Source organism: Macaca mulatta, chromosome 1, assembly GCF_049350105.2.
Source record: "Macaca mulatta isolate MMU2019108-1 chromosome 1, T2T-MMU8v2.0, whole genome shotgun sequence".
In the NCBI taxonomy this organism is placed as follows: Eukaryota; Metazoa; Chordata; class Mammalia; order Primates; family Cercopithecidae; genus Macaca; species Macaca mulatta.
Genome location: NC_133406.1, coordinates 2132058 through 2147087, shown reverse-complemented (window position 1 = coordinate 2147087; position 15030 = coordinate 2132058). Strand labels below are relative to the sequence as shown.

At 38.8% G+C, this 15030-nt stretch overlaps 1 protein-coding gene across 9 annotated transcripts in view; it reads right to left on the bottom strand.

The window, feature by feature from the left end:
• AHCTF1 (AT-hook containing transcription factor 1) overlaps nt 1-15030 on the bottom strand; it is a 100210-nt gene that overhangs the window by 52887 nt on the left and 32293 nt on the right. For all 9 annotated transcript variants that reach the window (XR_013415861.1, XR_013415862.1, XM_015127953.3 and 6 more), the window contains exons 8-17: nt 14336-14486; nt 12149-12281; nt 11874-12055; nt 11312-11373; nt 9766-9894; nt 6932-7022; nt 5744-5833; nt 2517-2657; nt 1694-1798; nt 709-802 (exon numbers count right to left, since the gene is read on the bottom strand). Coding sequence is in view for 7 of the 9 variants with exons in the window: in XM_015127953.3 (XP_014983439.1) it covers nt 709-802; nt 1694-1798; nt 2517-2657; nt 5744-5833; nt 6932-7022; nt 9766-9894; nt 11312-11373; nt 11874-12055; nt 12149-12281; nt 14336-14486 (1178 nt within the window). In the remaining 2 variants the exon portion in view is untranslated. The remainder of the gene's footprint in view (nt 1-708; nt 803-1693; nt 1799-2516; nt 2658-5743; nt 5834-6931; nt 7023-9765; nt 9895-11311; nt 11374-11873; nt 12056-12148; nt 12282-14335; nt 14487-15030) is intronic.

Sequence of the window (15030 nt, the reverse complement as noted above, 5' to 3'; positions counted from 1 at the left end):
TCAGAATTACAGCTAGCACAGATTTTTTTTTTTTTTTGAGACGGAGTCTCGCTCTGTCACCCAGGCTGGAGTGCAGTGGCCGGATCTCAGCTCACTGCAAGCTCCGCCTCCCGGGTTTACGCCATTCTCCTGCCTCAGCCTCCCGAGTAGCTGGGACTACAGGCGCCCGCCACCTCGCCCGGCTAGTTTTTTGTACTTTTTAGTAGAGACGGGGTTTCACCAGGTTAGCCAGGATGGTCTCGATCTCCTGCCCTCGTGATCCGCCCGTCTCAGCCTCCCAAAGTGCTGGGATTACAGGCTTGAGCCACCGCGCCCGGCGTAGCTGGCACAGATTTTAAAGTACTGATTCCCAGGTGATTCGGGTGTAAGAAACCTGGAATCAACGTTTGTGAATCATTGCTCTAATGTTACATGCTTTGTAATTTTGTCATTGCAACCTGAGGAAGACGACTATTTCCAGAAGTGCGGTCCAGACTCTAAACACCACTCTTTCTTTGTCTATTACCTTTGCTTCTTTATTTCAAAGGAACTAAGTAGGCCATTCGTGTACTCTTTTTTTAAAAAAGAGAGAAATAAAATAGTAATGGTAATAGCAAATTCTGACACTTTACTGAGAATTCTACCCATTCAATCACTTTGTCACACGCCGAACACTGTTCTGAGAAACTTTTCTTACAGATGTAATTTCTAAAATTGTTTTACTAGTACCTTGATAAACGCTCAAACTTCTGGCGACGACTGGTGTAGTAGTTCTGAATCACAGGGTAGTTGTAGCATAACCTTGACAACTGCACAGAATCATCTAGATTTTTAAGAGTTGGGAAAAAAGCTGGTAATATTTCCAAAATATCTCAACAATACATATTAATATTTTACTGTAATTTAATATTTACAGCAACCCCTGGTTAACCCACAGGGTGGTTATATTTAAGTAATAAAAGATTACTACATATCTTTTTATTTACAGATGCGCAAGTGAGAAAACGATCTGTCGTGAAAGTCTAACAACATGGATGGTGGCTTAAAACCCCGGAAACTGTTCTAAATAACTTTATTCCTTAGGCACAAATAATAATTTGAAAGCAAGACATGTTCACTACAAATCAAAATTTAAAGAGGATTATGAAAAAATAAGATCAACAATTATGTACAGTGGCAGAGGCACTTCTAAATAAAATCTAACGGCTTCCTGGAAATGCAAGAAAGCGAAGGTTTTACAAGTTATATTCTAAACAAATATAGCACAAGTCAAATACCAAGAATTCTCTAATTCTTGGTACTGGCATAAATTACTAGATAAAAGGGGTAATTTAATTGAAGAAATATTAGTAACCATATTAAAAGGACCATTATCAGGAAACGGGAAAACTGAGTTATAGAAACTATAGTTCTATGGATCTAAATAACAGCTAGTAATACTGCTGAACTCATTTTCAGGAGCTGTGTTTTCTCAAATTTGTTTTCCTTCTAAATGTTATTCAATCCAATAAACATGTATGAGCACTGTGTGGCAGGCACAGGATGAAGATACAAAGTAAGGAAAATGTAAGAAAAGAAGGTAAGCATAAATTAAATTAAGGAGAAAATTAAGTGAGGTGGAAGAAAAGAAACCGAAAGCATTAGAATACAATAACAAAATTATAAAGATTCAGAATGTTTTAATTAATACTTATAGAGTAAGCAAATATTTTACCTATGCCTTCTGGTAAAAGCCCAGAATGAGAGAACCAAAGAACCACTTGTGCATATTGACAGATGAGGTGGGAAACCACAAACTTATTGCTTAAGTCTATCAGTCCTGTAAAGAGAGTTAACATCAGTTGTTTACTCACAAAAAAATCAAGATGCTCCACAGTTTTCAAACTTAATCACTTGGTAATTTACATATATATGTAAATGTATATTTCACATACATGCATTTGTTCAAGATATATGTATCTCTCTTGAACTAATTCACCTTTGTATCTAGTTTACTTTGGTCCAAAATGATGTCAAGCAAATCTCCAAAAGGCTAAAATAAGTCAGTCACTCCCTAAAATAGACATTTTAGGTGAATACACTTCCACCTCAGCTACACTTTCATTCAGCTAATTCTAGAACTCAAATTTACACATTACAAACTAGTATAGTATCACTAAGATAGATTGTTCAAAACAGGCCTGTAAATGAAATTGACTTGTTTTGGTTTTGAAATTGCAAAACAGAAAAAAATTATAATGACTTCTTTGAATAAAAAACATACATATGACTTAATTTGAAACTTTACTGCAAATACACTAACCTTAATAATCATTAACTTTAGAATTTCCCAAGCTTATTTAAGCATGGGCTTATGGCATAGCATGTCTAACAACATTCTGTAGCTTTTCACTGAAACAAAGAAACAAACAAAAACCCTAGCACGGAGAAATAATGTTCTCTTTACATAATGATCCATCTAAGACATGAGAAATGTATTCGTTTCTCTAAAAAGTAAAATTTAATAAAACAATCAATTGATAAAACAAAGAGGATACCTCTCTCAGTGATCTCTCGGGCTTCTGATGCAAAACAGCTCAAGACTATATTAAGATTGCTAAGAAGCAAATAACATTGCTGGATAGACTGTATAGTTTGTGGATCCATGAAATGACACGAACCATCAAATAATGGCACACCTGTCAAGAATAAAATACAAGATAAGTTTCCATACAGTAAATCTAAATAAATTAGAATCACAATGCAAAATTTCTCAAACTGCTATCACTCAAAAGAATTATTCTATTCATTATGAGATTTATAAAGACAAGCTAGACATGGCAAAACTTCCAAGGAACCTAAAAAGTGCTTTCAATATAAAACTAGCAAAAGCCAAGAATGAGAATATGAACTCAAATCATCTAGATCTAGAGCTTATCCTCACAACCAGTACACATCAAAAGACAGGGATTTACTTTAATGACCCATTTAGTTACATTAATATTTAATGTGTTATTGGTCTAGAAAACAACTGTCTTCATTCTAAAATCCTTCTTTAAATCAAATCAAATTCTAATTTGCTTTTTTTTTTTTTTTTTGAGACAGCGTCTCTCGCTCTGTCACCCAGGCTGGAGTGCAGTGGTGCAATCTCAATCTCGGCTCACTGCAACCTCTCCCTCCCAGGTTCAAGCAATTCTCCTGCCTCAGGCTCCTGGGTAGCTGGGATTACAGGCATGTGCTACCACACCCAGCTAATTTTTGTATTTTTAGTAGAGACGAGGTTTCACCATGTTGGCCAGGCTGGCCTCGAACTCTTGAACTCAGGACCTCAGGTGATCCACCCGCCTCGGTCTCCCAAAGTCCTGAGATTACAGGCATGAGCCACTGTGCCCGACCTAATTTGCTTTACTTCTAATACTTTTTTTGAGATAGGGTCTTACTCTGTCACCTAGGTGGGAGTGCAGTGGTACTATTATCACAGCTCACTGCACTCTCAAACTCCTGGGCTCAAGTGTTCCTCCAGGCTCAGTCTCCCAAGGAGCTGGGACTACAGGCATGTGCCACCATGCCCAGCTAATTAAAAAAAGAATTTTTTTTTTTGGCAGAGACGGGGGTCTTGCTATATTGCTCAGGCTGGTCTTGAACTCCTGGCCTCGAGCAACCCTCTCATCTTAGCCTCCTAAAGTGCTGGGATTACAGGCCTGAGCCACCACACCTAATCTCTAATACATTTAAAACACTTACTATGCTTTGTATTTTAATTATTCTTAGAGGTTTTTTTTTTTTTTTTTTGAGACGGAGTCTCGTTCTGTTGCCCAGGCTGGAGTGCAGTGGCCGAATATCAGCTCACTGCAAGCTCCACCTCCTGGGTTTACGCCATTCTCCCGCCTCAGCCTCCCGAGTAGCTGGGACTATAGGCGCCTGCCACCTCGCCCGGCTATTTTTTTGTATTTTTTAGTAGAGACGGGGTTTCATCGTGTTAGCCAGGATGGTCTCGATCTCCTGACCTCGTGATCCTCCCGTCTTGGCCTCCCAAAGTTCTGGGATTACAGGCTTGAGCCACCGCGCCCGGCCGAGGTTTTTATTTTTTAAAAAACCCAACCTACCAGTAATAAAGCTCAAAGCAGCAACAGCTGAACTACCACGTTAAACTCCCAAACACTGCGCTATCCTCAAAGAATCAAAGCAGTCACACGATTTATGAATTGAGTTTCTTTTTACAAAACATAATGAGGTCTAACAAACATTTTTCTCTTTTAAAAAAAAGACATTTTTACTCTGATCCTAAACACCTGATAGTGTTCTTCCAGACCTCAATCACACTGATTACTGAAATACTTAAATTAATTCATGACAACAGTTTCATAAGTATAGCCTAAACACACTAGAAAGCTCCATGTCTTCCTAACAAACTTGATTGGTATAAAAATTCTCTACTAAGAATAACTTACATTGTGAAAAGCTATCTATAGTCAAATCACTTCAAAAGTCCATCTGTTTACTCATCATGACACAAGAGAAATGACTAAAACATTTACCTCTAAATAAACTTAAATTTTACTTGCACTTACAGTGCAGCTGTATCTCTAACTACTAGTACTTTCAGCCTTGTATTTGCCCTAACTGGACATGATAGGTTTTTAATAGTCATGACATACCCCAAGACTCAATCAAAATGAACAAGAGACTAACAAAACTGTCAAGAAGGAAAATGATTTGCCACCACAATAATGACATCTGTCCATGGAGGACAACGGTGATGCACTTTTACCCTGCCACTCAACTTCAACATTTCTATCAATATGTTAAATAGAAAGTAAGTACAGAAACTTCTGAGCATTACCTAGCACATTCCCCTTACTCCATCACCAGTATATTTAGTAAATTAAACTCCTAAGACCAAAAAGACAAGTTATAATCCTAAAACCTCCTATTGTAGGCATATCAGCATGTTGCCAGTTTAATGACCTGCTGCAAAATCTTGATCAAAAATTACTTTTGGCTGGATGGAATGGCTCACGCCTTGTAATACCAATGCTTTGGAAGGCCCAGGCAGGAGGATCGCTTGAGGCCAGGAGTTCAAGACTGGCCTCGGCAATATAGTGAGACCATGTCTCTACAAAAAATACAACAATTAGCTGGGTGAGGCAGCATGTGCCTGTGGTCCAAGCTACTCAGGAGGCTGAGGCAGGATGACAACTTGGGCTCAAAAAGTCAAGGCTGCAGTGAGCCATGAACTCACCACTATACTACTGCCTGGGCAACAAGTGAGACCATGTCTCAAAAAAAAAAAAATTACTTTTATCACTTTAATGTAAAAAGAAATAATTTTCTTTTGGGACAGCTTCAAATTTTAAGAGTTTACAACTTTACAACTTCAGGCTGGGCGCAGTGGCTCACGCCTATAATCCCAGCACTTTGGGAGGCCGAGACGGGCAGGTCATGAGGTTAAGAAATCAAGACTATCCTGGCTAACATGGTGAAACCCCATCTCTACTAAAAATTACAAAAAAATTAGCAGGCGAGGTGGCGGGTGCCTGTAGTCCCAGCTACTCGGGAGGCTGAGGCAGGAGAATGGCGTGAACCTGGGAGGCGGAGCTTGCAGTGAGCCGAGATCATGCTGCTGCACTCCAGCCTGGGCGACAGAGCGAGAGTCCGTCTCAAACAACAACCAAAATAAGAGTTTACAACTTCAAAATGATTAAAAATTATGTACTTCAGACATAAACCAAGGTTAGTATTTTAATAACAAATTCTGTCCTACATCTAGACTTCTAATACTTACATAGTCTGTCAAATTCCTCTTTTGTGAGAACCACTTTATTCCACGTCCATTCAAGAACAAAGCGCAAATTAGTAGCAGAATTTGGTTGTTCTTATTTGTAAATACAAAAGGGAAAAAATAAAGATTATTAATTACACACAGAATTCTAAATTGCTGGTGGGAAAACACGGCAGACAGCACCCTAACCGAGTGAACACCAACACTGAATGGAGGCAGAATGGACCTTTCAGCGCATCACACCACAGAGCACATCACGTCGGGTAGCACTGCCACCGAAAATTAAAACCTGTCACTTAGTCATGAGGAGAGATGGCAGGCACAAACTTAAATGCAGCCTATAAAATAAGGCATTTCTTTTTTTTTTTTTTTTTTAAAGTCAATTTTTTGAAAGACAAAGTGACAAAATGTACAAGATTAAGGGAAATTATAAAAACAACTACAAAGTATTCCAGATCTCTTTCCAAAAAACTAAATACAAAGCATGATTCTGAACCCTCTCTCCCCTCTAAACTGAAATAAAGGACATTACTAGGATTTCAATAAGGTCTCTAGATTTGATAAAAGTCTTAATTTTCTTGATTTTTTTAATGATCACAAAGTGGTTCTGTAAATGAGTATCCTTATTCTTAGAAGCAGCAATACCAAAATATTTATGGGCTAAAAAAGCATGATGGCTTATCATCAAATGGTTCAGAAAAAAAACGATTCTCAAATGGTTCTGAACAGATGTGTTCAGAAATGGTTCTGAACCATGTGTTTGGGGGGTGTGTGTGTATGCGTGTGAAAAGTAACAGTGATACACACAACAATTTGGATGAGTTCCTAGAGAATTTTGCTGAGTAAAAAAGGTAACCCCAAAAGGTTACATACTGCATAATTCCATTTATGAACATGTTTAAAATGACAAAATTCTTGCCAGGGGTTAAGGATGAGGCAGAAGGAAGGTGGGTATGGCTATAACAGGGCAACGTGAGGGATCCTGGTTGTGCTGACTATACTAAAGGTGTGTCAGATCATAGCACTGCGGGCAAATGTGCTAAAGGGGGTAGGATCTCTCTATTGCATCTTAACAACTGCATGTGGATCTACCATTATATCAAAATAAAAATAAGAAAAAAATACAACAAATAGCGAATTGCTAACTTTAAAAATACCAAACATTTTACTTGTTAAAAATCAGAATCTTACCTTCTGTTATCCATCTTTTGATATAACCAGTCAAAAGTCCCAGGGAACTAGTCTGAATTGCTGCTGACAATATAGCTTCTAACTGTTCTTCCTAAACCATGCATTATAGAAAGGAAAGAAAGAGGGTGTGAGATCACAGGCAAGTTCTGGTTCTGAATTTAAAAATTTTAAGGCTAAAAAAATCATTATGACCCATAAGAAGGGCTATAATCAAAAGACAGTAACAAGCATTGATAAGGATGTGTTAAAACTGGAACTCTCATATACTGCTGGCGGGAATGTAAAATGGAACAGCCACTTTGCAAAACAGTTTGGCAGCTTCTCAATATGCTAAACATAGACTTACCACATGACCCTCCAATTCCACACCTAGGTATATACCAAAAAGAAACAAAAATACACGCCCAAGCAAAAATTTCACATGAAGGTTCCCAGCACCACTATTAATAGCCATGAAGTGGAAACAACCCAAATGCCCATTAATTGTAGATAAAGAAATTATGGTCATAATTTGTATGCTCATACAACAGAATATTATACAGCCATATAAAAGGGGATGAAGTACTGACACTTGCTATAACACAGATGAACCTTGAAAACATGTTAAATGAAAGAAGACAGTCACAAAATATTACATATTATTTGACCCATTTATATGAAATGTCTAGAACAGGCTGATCTACACAGAAAGTAGATTAGTCGTTACATAAAGCTGGGCAAGATGGGGCAGGCAGGAAGGTAAGGGAAAAGGAGTGACTGTTAATGGGCACAGAACTTTCTTTAGAAGTAATAAAAATGTCCTAAAATGGAATGTGATGACAGTTGCAGAATTCTGTGAATTAAAATCACTGAACTGTATACTTGAAATATGTGAACTGCATGGTATATGAAATATCTCAATAAAGCTGATATTTTGAAAATCACTGAGTCTGGTTTAATATCAGAGGAATCTATTGATTTCATTCACTACAGGAGCAAATTAAAAGATGTTCAAGGCCGGGCGCGGTGGCTCAAGCCTGTAATCCCAGCACTTTGGGAGGCCGAGACGGGCGGATCACGAGGTCAGGAGATCGAGACCATCCTGGCGAACACGGTGAAACCCCGTCTCTACTAAAAAAAAAAAAAAAAAATACAAAAAACTAGCCGGGCGAGGTGGCGGGCGCCTGTAGTCCCAGCTACTCGGGAGGCTGAGGCAGGAGAATGGCGTAAACCCGGGAGGCGGAGCTTGCAGTGAGCTGAGATCCGGCCACTGCACTCCAGCCTGGGCGACAGAGCAAGACTCCGTCTCAAAAAAAAAAAAAAAAAAAAAAAAGATGTTCAAAAAGGAATCACATGAATGTTAGTTAAATAGGTACAGAGGGAATTACATGATAATGGCCCACAAAACTCAAGAAGGCATGATTCTAAATGGAGACTCACTGAAGCCATTTACATTAATACCAGAGACAAAACAAAAACGTCTGCTACTAACATTATTATCCTATAGTTTATAGAAGTTCTACCACATTGCAATGAGAGAAGTCAGTAACTGGTCAGGCACAGTGGCTCACAGTGTAATTCCAGCACTTTGGGAGACTGAGGCGGGCAGATCACTTGAGGTCAGGAGTTAGAGACCAGCCTGGCCAACATGGTGAAACTTTGTCTCTACTAAAAATAAAAAATTAGCCGGGTGTGGAGGCACATGCCTCTAGTTCCAGCTACTCAGGAAGCTGAGGCAGGATAATCACTTGAACCCAGGAGGTTGGAGGGTTACAGTGAGCCAAGATCGTGCCACTGCACTCCAATCCGGGCAACAGAACAAGCTGCTGTCTCAAAAAAAGAAAAAGGTAGTAACAAACAAACGAAAAAAGTCTATTATTTGCTGATGGTCGCATACCTTGAAAGTTATGTAGATATCAAATAAATATAAAAAAATGAATTGCATTTTTCCATACAGCCATGTGTTGCTTAATGATGCGGATACATTGTTAAATGTTTCGTTAGGTGTGTTTCGCTGTTGTGCAATCATGGTTAAGAGTGTACTTACACAAAGTTAGATGGCGTAGTCTACCACGTATCAAGGCTATATATATTGCTCCTAAGCTACAAACCTGTACAGCATGTTACTGTGCTGAATACTGTAAGCATCTGTAACATAATGTGAAGTGTATGTGTATTTAAACATAGAAACGGTACAGTAAAAATACATTATTACAGGCTGGGCAAGGTGGTTCATGCCTGTAATTTCAGCACTTTGGGATGCCAAGGTGGGAGGATAATTTGAAGCCAGGTATTCAAGACCAGCTAGGCAACATAGCCAGACCCTGTCTCTACCAAAAAAAAAAAAAAAAGGCTAAGCATACTGGTGCCTGTCTGTAGTCCTAGCTACCTGGGGAGGCTGGGGTGGGAAGATCGCTTGCTTAGGCACAAGCGGTTGAGGCTACAGTGAACCATTAGGCACAAGCGGTTGAGGCTACAGTGAACCATTAGGCACAAGCGGTTGAGGCTACAGTGAACCATTAGGCACAAGCGGTTGAAGCTACAGTGAACCATTAGGCACAAGCGGTTGAGGCTACAGTGAACCATGCCACTGCATTTGGCCTGATGCAGCCATGAGGTGCTTCCTGTCCTATATCCTTCTATACAGCTAAGTCAACCTGCTGCCAAGTTATGGCCTATTGGGTATTAGGAGTAGGAATTTTAAGCCAAACCTAAGACCACAACTGCTGATCACCCACAGTATTACACTACTTCACCTATTTTTGCAGAAATTACCTAATACATTTTTATTGTAATAGAAAGCTAATAACGTGATCCAACCGAAAGAAAACAGTAAGAGTCAAAAATCATCTCACTTGGCTTAAACTGGAAGGCTGAATATCAACAAATCTTGGGGAAAGAAGGCCAGCTACAAGACATCGATTATAACCATCAGGAATGACTTCATTGAGTGATGGCCCTGATTTCTTTAAAAAAGTCAAAGTCTGTAACAGATAAATTAGTAAGGCATCAATCAATACTCAATTTGAATCATCAAATTTAAGATTAATAAATTACACTTAAAATTTAAGTAAAATTTAAAGATAGCAAATGGAAATTATGAAAGACTGTATTTCCTTGCAAGAAACAGTTTATAGGTTCTTAAGCTTAACCAATGCTTGCCAGTTTTGAATAATACAAAATATATATAAGCAAAAGGTAGCTTTTATATATATATATATATATATATATATATTTTTTTTTTTTTTTTTTTTTTTGAGACGGAGTCTCGCTCTGTCGCCCAGGCTGGAGTGCAGTGGCGCGATCTCGGCTCACTGCAAGCTCCGCCTCCCGGGTTCACGCCATTCTCCTGCCTCAGCCTCCCGAGTAGCTGGGACTACAGGCGCCCACAACCGCGCCCGGCTAATTTTTTGTATTTTTAGTAGAGACGGGGTTTCACCGTGGTCTCGATCTCCTGACCTTGTGATCCGCCCGCCTCGGCCTCCCAAAGTGCTGGGATTACAGGCGTGAGCCACCGCACCCGGCCTAGCTTATATATTTTTATGAACTGTATAACCCTGCTGTCTTCTCTAAAGCTGACAGGTTTGGTGACATCTTGACAAAACTCACACACACAGAGAAAAACTCTGGCAGTCTATTCCTCTTTATCGAATGTGAAAGAGATTTGATATGAAGTATAAATTCATCCATATCTGGTCGATTCTCAATGAAAAGGTCTGCCACATCATGCTTCCCTAGAAAAGTATTTTTCAGGCCGGGCACAGTGGCTCACGCTTATAATCCCAACACTTTGGGAGGCCGAGGCAGGCGGATCACCTGAGGTCAGGAGTTTCAGACCAGCCTGGCCAACATGGTGAAACCCCATCTCCACTAAAAATACAAAATATTAGCCAAGCGTGCTGGCGGGCACCTGTAATCCCAGCTACTCAGGTGGCGGAGGCAGGAGAATCGCTTGAACCTGAGTTGCAGAGGTTGCAATGAGCCGAGATGGCGCCACTGCACTCCAGCCTGTGCAACAAGAGCGAAACTCCGTCTCAAAAAGAGAAAAGTGTTTTTCAAAATTCTTTTTTTTCCCCTGTGCCAGGCACTATACCACTGTGCTAGGTACCTTCTTTGCATTACTTCATTTCCTCATAAGCTTTCGGAGGAGACAGAAAGCTTGAGGTTCAAGTAACTAGCGTCTACATACATTAGTTGCTAAAAATATTCAATACGTCTTCTGGCAGGTTGTCATTGGTAACTGATACTACTAGTTGCTAATCTCATAAACCTAGCAGAAGCCACCATTTAAGCCAAAACAACTGTCAATATCACTAACACTAAATCAAACTTAAATCCATAAATCAACTATATTCCAAGATCTGATTCGGTTCAATTAAGAAATCACTAATTGTTACCTACCTCCTTCTGAAAGCCAGTACAAGTTAAATGAACAACTCCTGAGTTTAACAAACAAGTGGCATCTATAAAAAAGATTTAAAAAATTACCCACTTACATATATTTAAAATGGCATTAATAGAACAAAATTTATCCAAATAACAGACTGCAAGGCATCAAATTATTACATATAATAAATCTTTAAATAAACTTTTCTAGGTATTTTCACCCTAAGAATAGATAACAAACCTATTACACAGCAAAACAACAAGAAAAAAGCAAAAAACAAAACTCAAAAAACTCCGAGCACAGCTGAGAAACACAGCAAAAAAATAAAAACTACTATAAAATGCAGATGTGAAATAGTTAATATCTTTCCTAGCAGGTTCAAAATAAGTCATAATTCCTTTATAAAACAAAAATACTAAATTTCTCGTGTGCATATATTAATTTCCTAAGTTATCCATATGTTAACTAACCGTGAGATATAAACGGATAACCCAAATGAATAAACTACACAACACAGACATTTACATACTTTTGTGCATTACTTTTCTTAAGAGGTAATGTTAAGGAAATACATACCAAAATTATAAGTACTTGGGTTAAAAAACTGCTCAGGAGGTGGATATGAAGGAGGGACTCCTCTATTTAAACTTCTCTCATGTACTAATATATCCAAGATGCCATGTGGAGAAGTTCTACTTACAACAGACTCCAAAGACCACAGTGCAAAATAAGAGCAATTATGTAGGTATTCTCCTGACCTAAAAGAAAATTTAAAACATTACTAAGTCATTAATCAGCTACATATACAAACACAAAGAGAAAGGAGAGAGAAAGAAAAAAGAGAATCATACCTTAACGAATCTGGCATTTGTGCATGATACCAACGATTTATATCGAAAAGCCCCAAATATATAGAAGGCTTTCCCTGTCCATATATATTCACCTGCCAGGTAAAGACTGAAACACTAGTGTCAGGAGATAGAGCTGAAAAAAAAAAGATAATTTTAAAAAACAGAATAAAGAATCTCAAAGTAAAATTACCTCAACAGAATTATAGCGAGGTCTTCTTATAGCAAGATCTTAAGAGGTTTAACTCATATTAAGAGGTTTAACTCATATTCCCCTTGATTCATTAAAACGCATTTATATCATTTGTATGTAAGACCAGATTCATTCACTTGCATTTTGACTGTTTCTCAATTTTAAGGCCTTATTAAAAAGTACTCACTTATTGGAAGTTATATCCTTGCTTGTTTTCAGTTAATACCTGAGCAACGTTGAGGTATTAGAGGCACAAAGTAGAAAATGATTTGAATGAACAGTCTCCCAAGAATGATACAGAGCTAGTAGTAGAGAAGTTAATTCACTACCTAAAATGGATGCCTTTGGGCATTAAGGCTTTATTATGATGAATCTTAGTTGAGAGGGACTTATCTAGTTACATGGTAAAGGGGGAAAAAGAAAAGTGCTTGGATGGTGCCTGTGGAATGGAAAGACAGAAATAGAGTAAGGGACATCAACAGGAGAAGAAGGAAGTAAAAATCTGAAACACTACTATAAGGAAACAGAAAGAATGAGGAATAAGAGAGAGCATGGCCAGGTGCAGTGGTTCACGCTTGTAATCCCAGCACCTTGGAAGGCCAAGGTGGGCAGATCAATTGAGCCCAGAAATTCGAGACCAGTCCAAGCAACACAGCAAAACCTCATCTCTACAAAAAAAAAAAATACAAAAATTAGCTGGGCATTGTGGCATGCACCTGTAGTCCCAGTTACTCAGGAGGCTGAGGTGGGAGGATCACTTGAACCTGGGAAGCAGAGGTTGCAGTGAGCTGAGATTGTGCGACTGCTCTCCAGCCTGGGTGACAGTGAGACCCTGTCTCTAAAAAAAAAAAAAAACAAAAAAAACCAGGCCAGGTGTGGTGGCTCACGCCTGTAATCCCAGCACTTTGGGAGGCCGAGGCAGGTGGATCATGAAGTCAGGAGATGCAGACCATCCTGGCTAACATGGTGAAACCCGTCTCTACTAAACATACAAAAAATTAGCCGGGCGTGGTGGCCGGTGCTTGTAGCCCCAGCTACTCAGAAGGTTGAGGCAGGAGAATGGCATGAACCCGGGAGGCGGAGCTTGCAGTGAGCTGAGATCACACCACTGCACTCCAGCCTGGGTGACAGAGCGAGACTCCGTCTCAAACAAAACAAAACAAAACAACAAAACACCCTGCCACTATAAAAAATACAAAAATTAGCCAAGCGTTGTGGTGTGTGCCTGTAGTCCCAGTTACCTGGGAGACCAAGGTGAGAGAACTGCTTGAGCCCAGAAGGTCAAGGCTGCAGCGAACCAAGATCGTGACACCACACTCTGGCCTGGACCAGCATGGGCATCAGAGTGACACCTTGTCTCTAAATAAATAAATAAATAAATGTTTTAAAAAGAAGTGAGCTCATGACAAGTTCTGTTTTTCACATGTTTAACCGGATCTGAAAACTGGATCAGAAATACAGATACAGGCCCTAGCCAAAAGGGCATTTCTGGGTTGGGTAAATTCACTGTGTGATTTAATCCTCACAACTACCCACTGCAAAAGGTCTAACTGTATGACCCCACTTACAGATGGAGAAACAGGGCTCTGAAATGTTAAGCAAAAAAAAAAAAATTGCCAGGAAAAAGCGATGATACTAAGGAAACAGAAAACATTCAAGACAACCAAGGCATGTATACCATACACGGCTCAAAAAATACACAGGTAAACTTCATTCAAAGACTAGTCACACTAGTTCAGACTAGGGATCACCTGTTCGTTCTGAGAACTAGATTAAAATAAAAGGGTCCTTCATTACCCTAACCTATTTTATTTTTTAGTTATACATAGCAATCTGGAGAGCAAGATATATCTAGTATCTCATATAGAACTGAATAAATTCCATAATTACCATTCTAATTTTCTTAACTGCCAGGAGTATGAAATCTGGGAAACAATACCTGTCATAAATTTTAAATCCAGCCTTCACATGACATATTTTCAAGTACTTTAACTAACCTTCATTCATGCCTTCCTCCCTGTCACCATGAGATCGAAATTTCTCTATACTCTGGCATCCCAACAATTTGGTATTACTCGTCTGTCCCCTCAAAGGGAACATGCCACCTGTCAGGTCCAGGGTGTATCTTTCTTCACAGTATTCTAACCCCTGTAACATAAAATACATGCAAATATTAATCTGATTCTAGGCAAAAGGTCACTCTAAAATTAAATATTCTCCAAATTTAACCTCTGTAACATAAAATATACGCAAATATTAATCTGATTCTAGGCAAAAGGTCACTCTAAAATTAAATATTCTCCAAATTTAAAGATTGTTCACACAATACAAAGAAAACAATTTAGACTGAAGAGAACCAATCATGGGAAAAGGTTCTAAAATTTTACATACTTTAAAACAAATAGAGTGAGATTTACTCTCTCAAAAATAATTACCAACAAGTCTTCCAAAGTTGTTACTCAACACAGAAGCCCTCATGCACTACTGGTTGATATGTAAAGTGGAATAACCATCAAAATTATATATGCATACATCCCAGACCAGCAATACTATACCTGTGTTCTCACAGAAATTCTTGCTCTAGAAGAGTTCTTAGACTTTTAGCTTATTGATACCTTTAAGAATCTTGACAAAAGGCTATCAGACTTCCCCATAAAAATGCAACACATAATTCAGGGACTTTATGGATTCC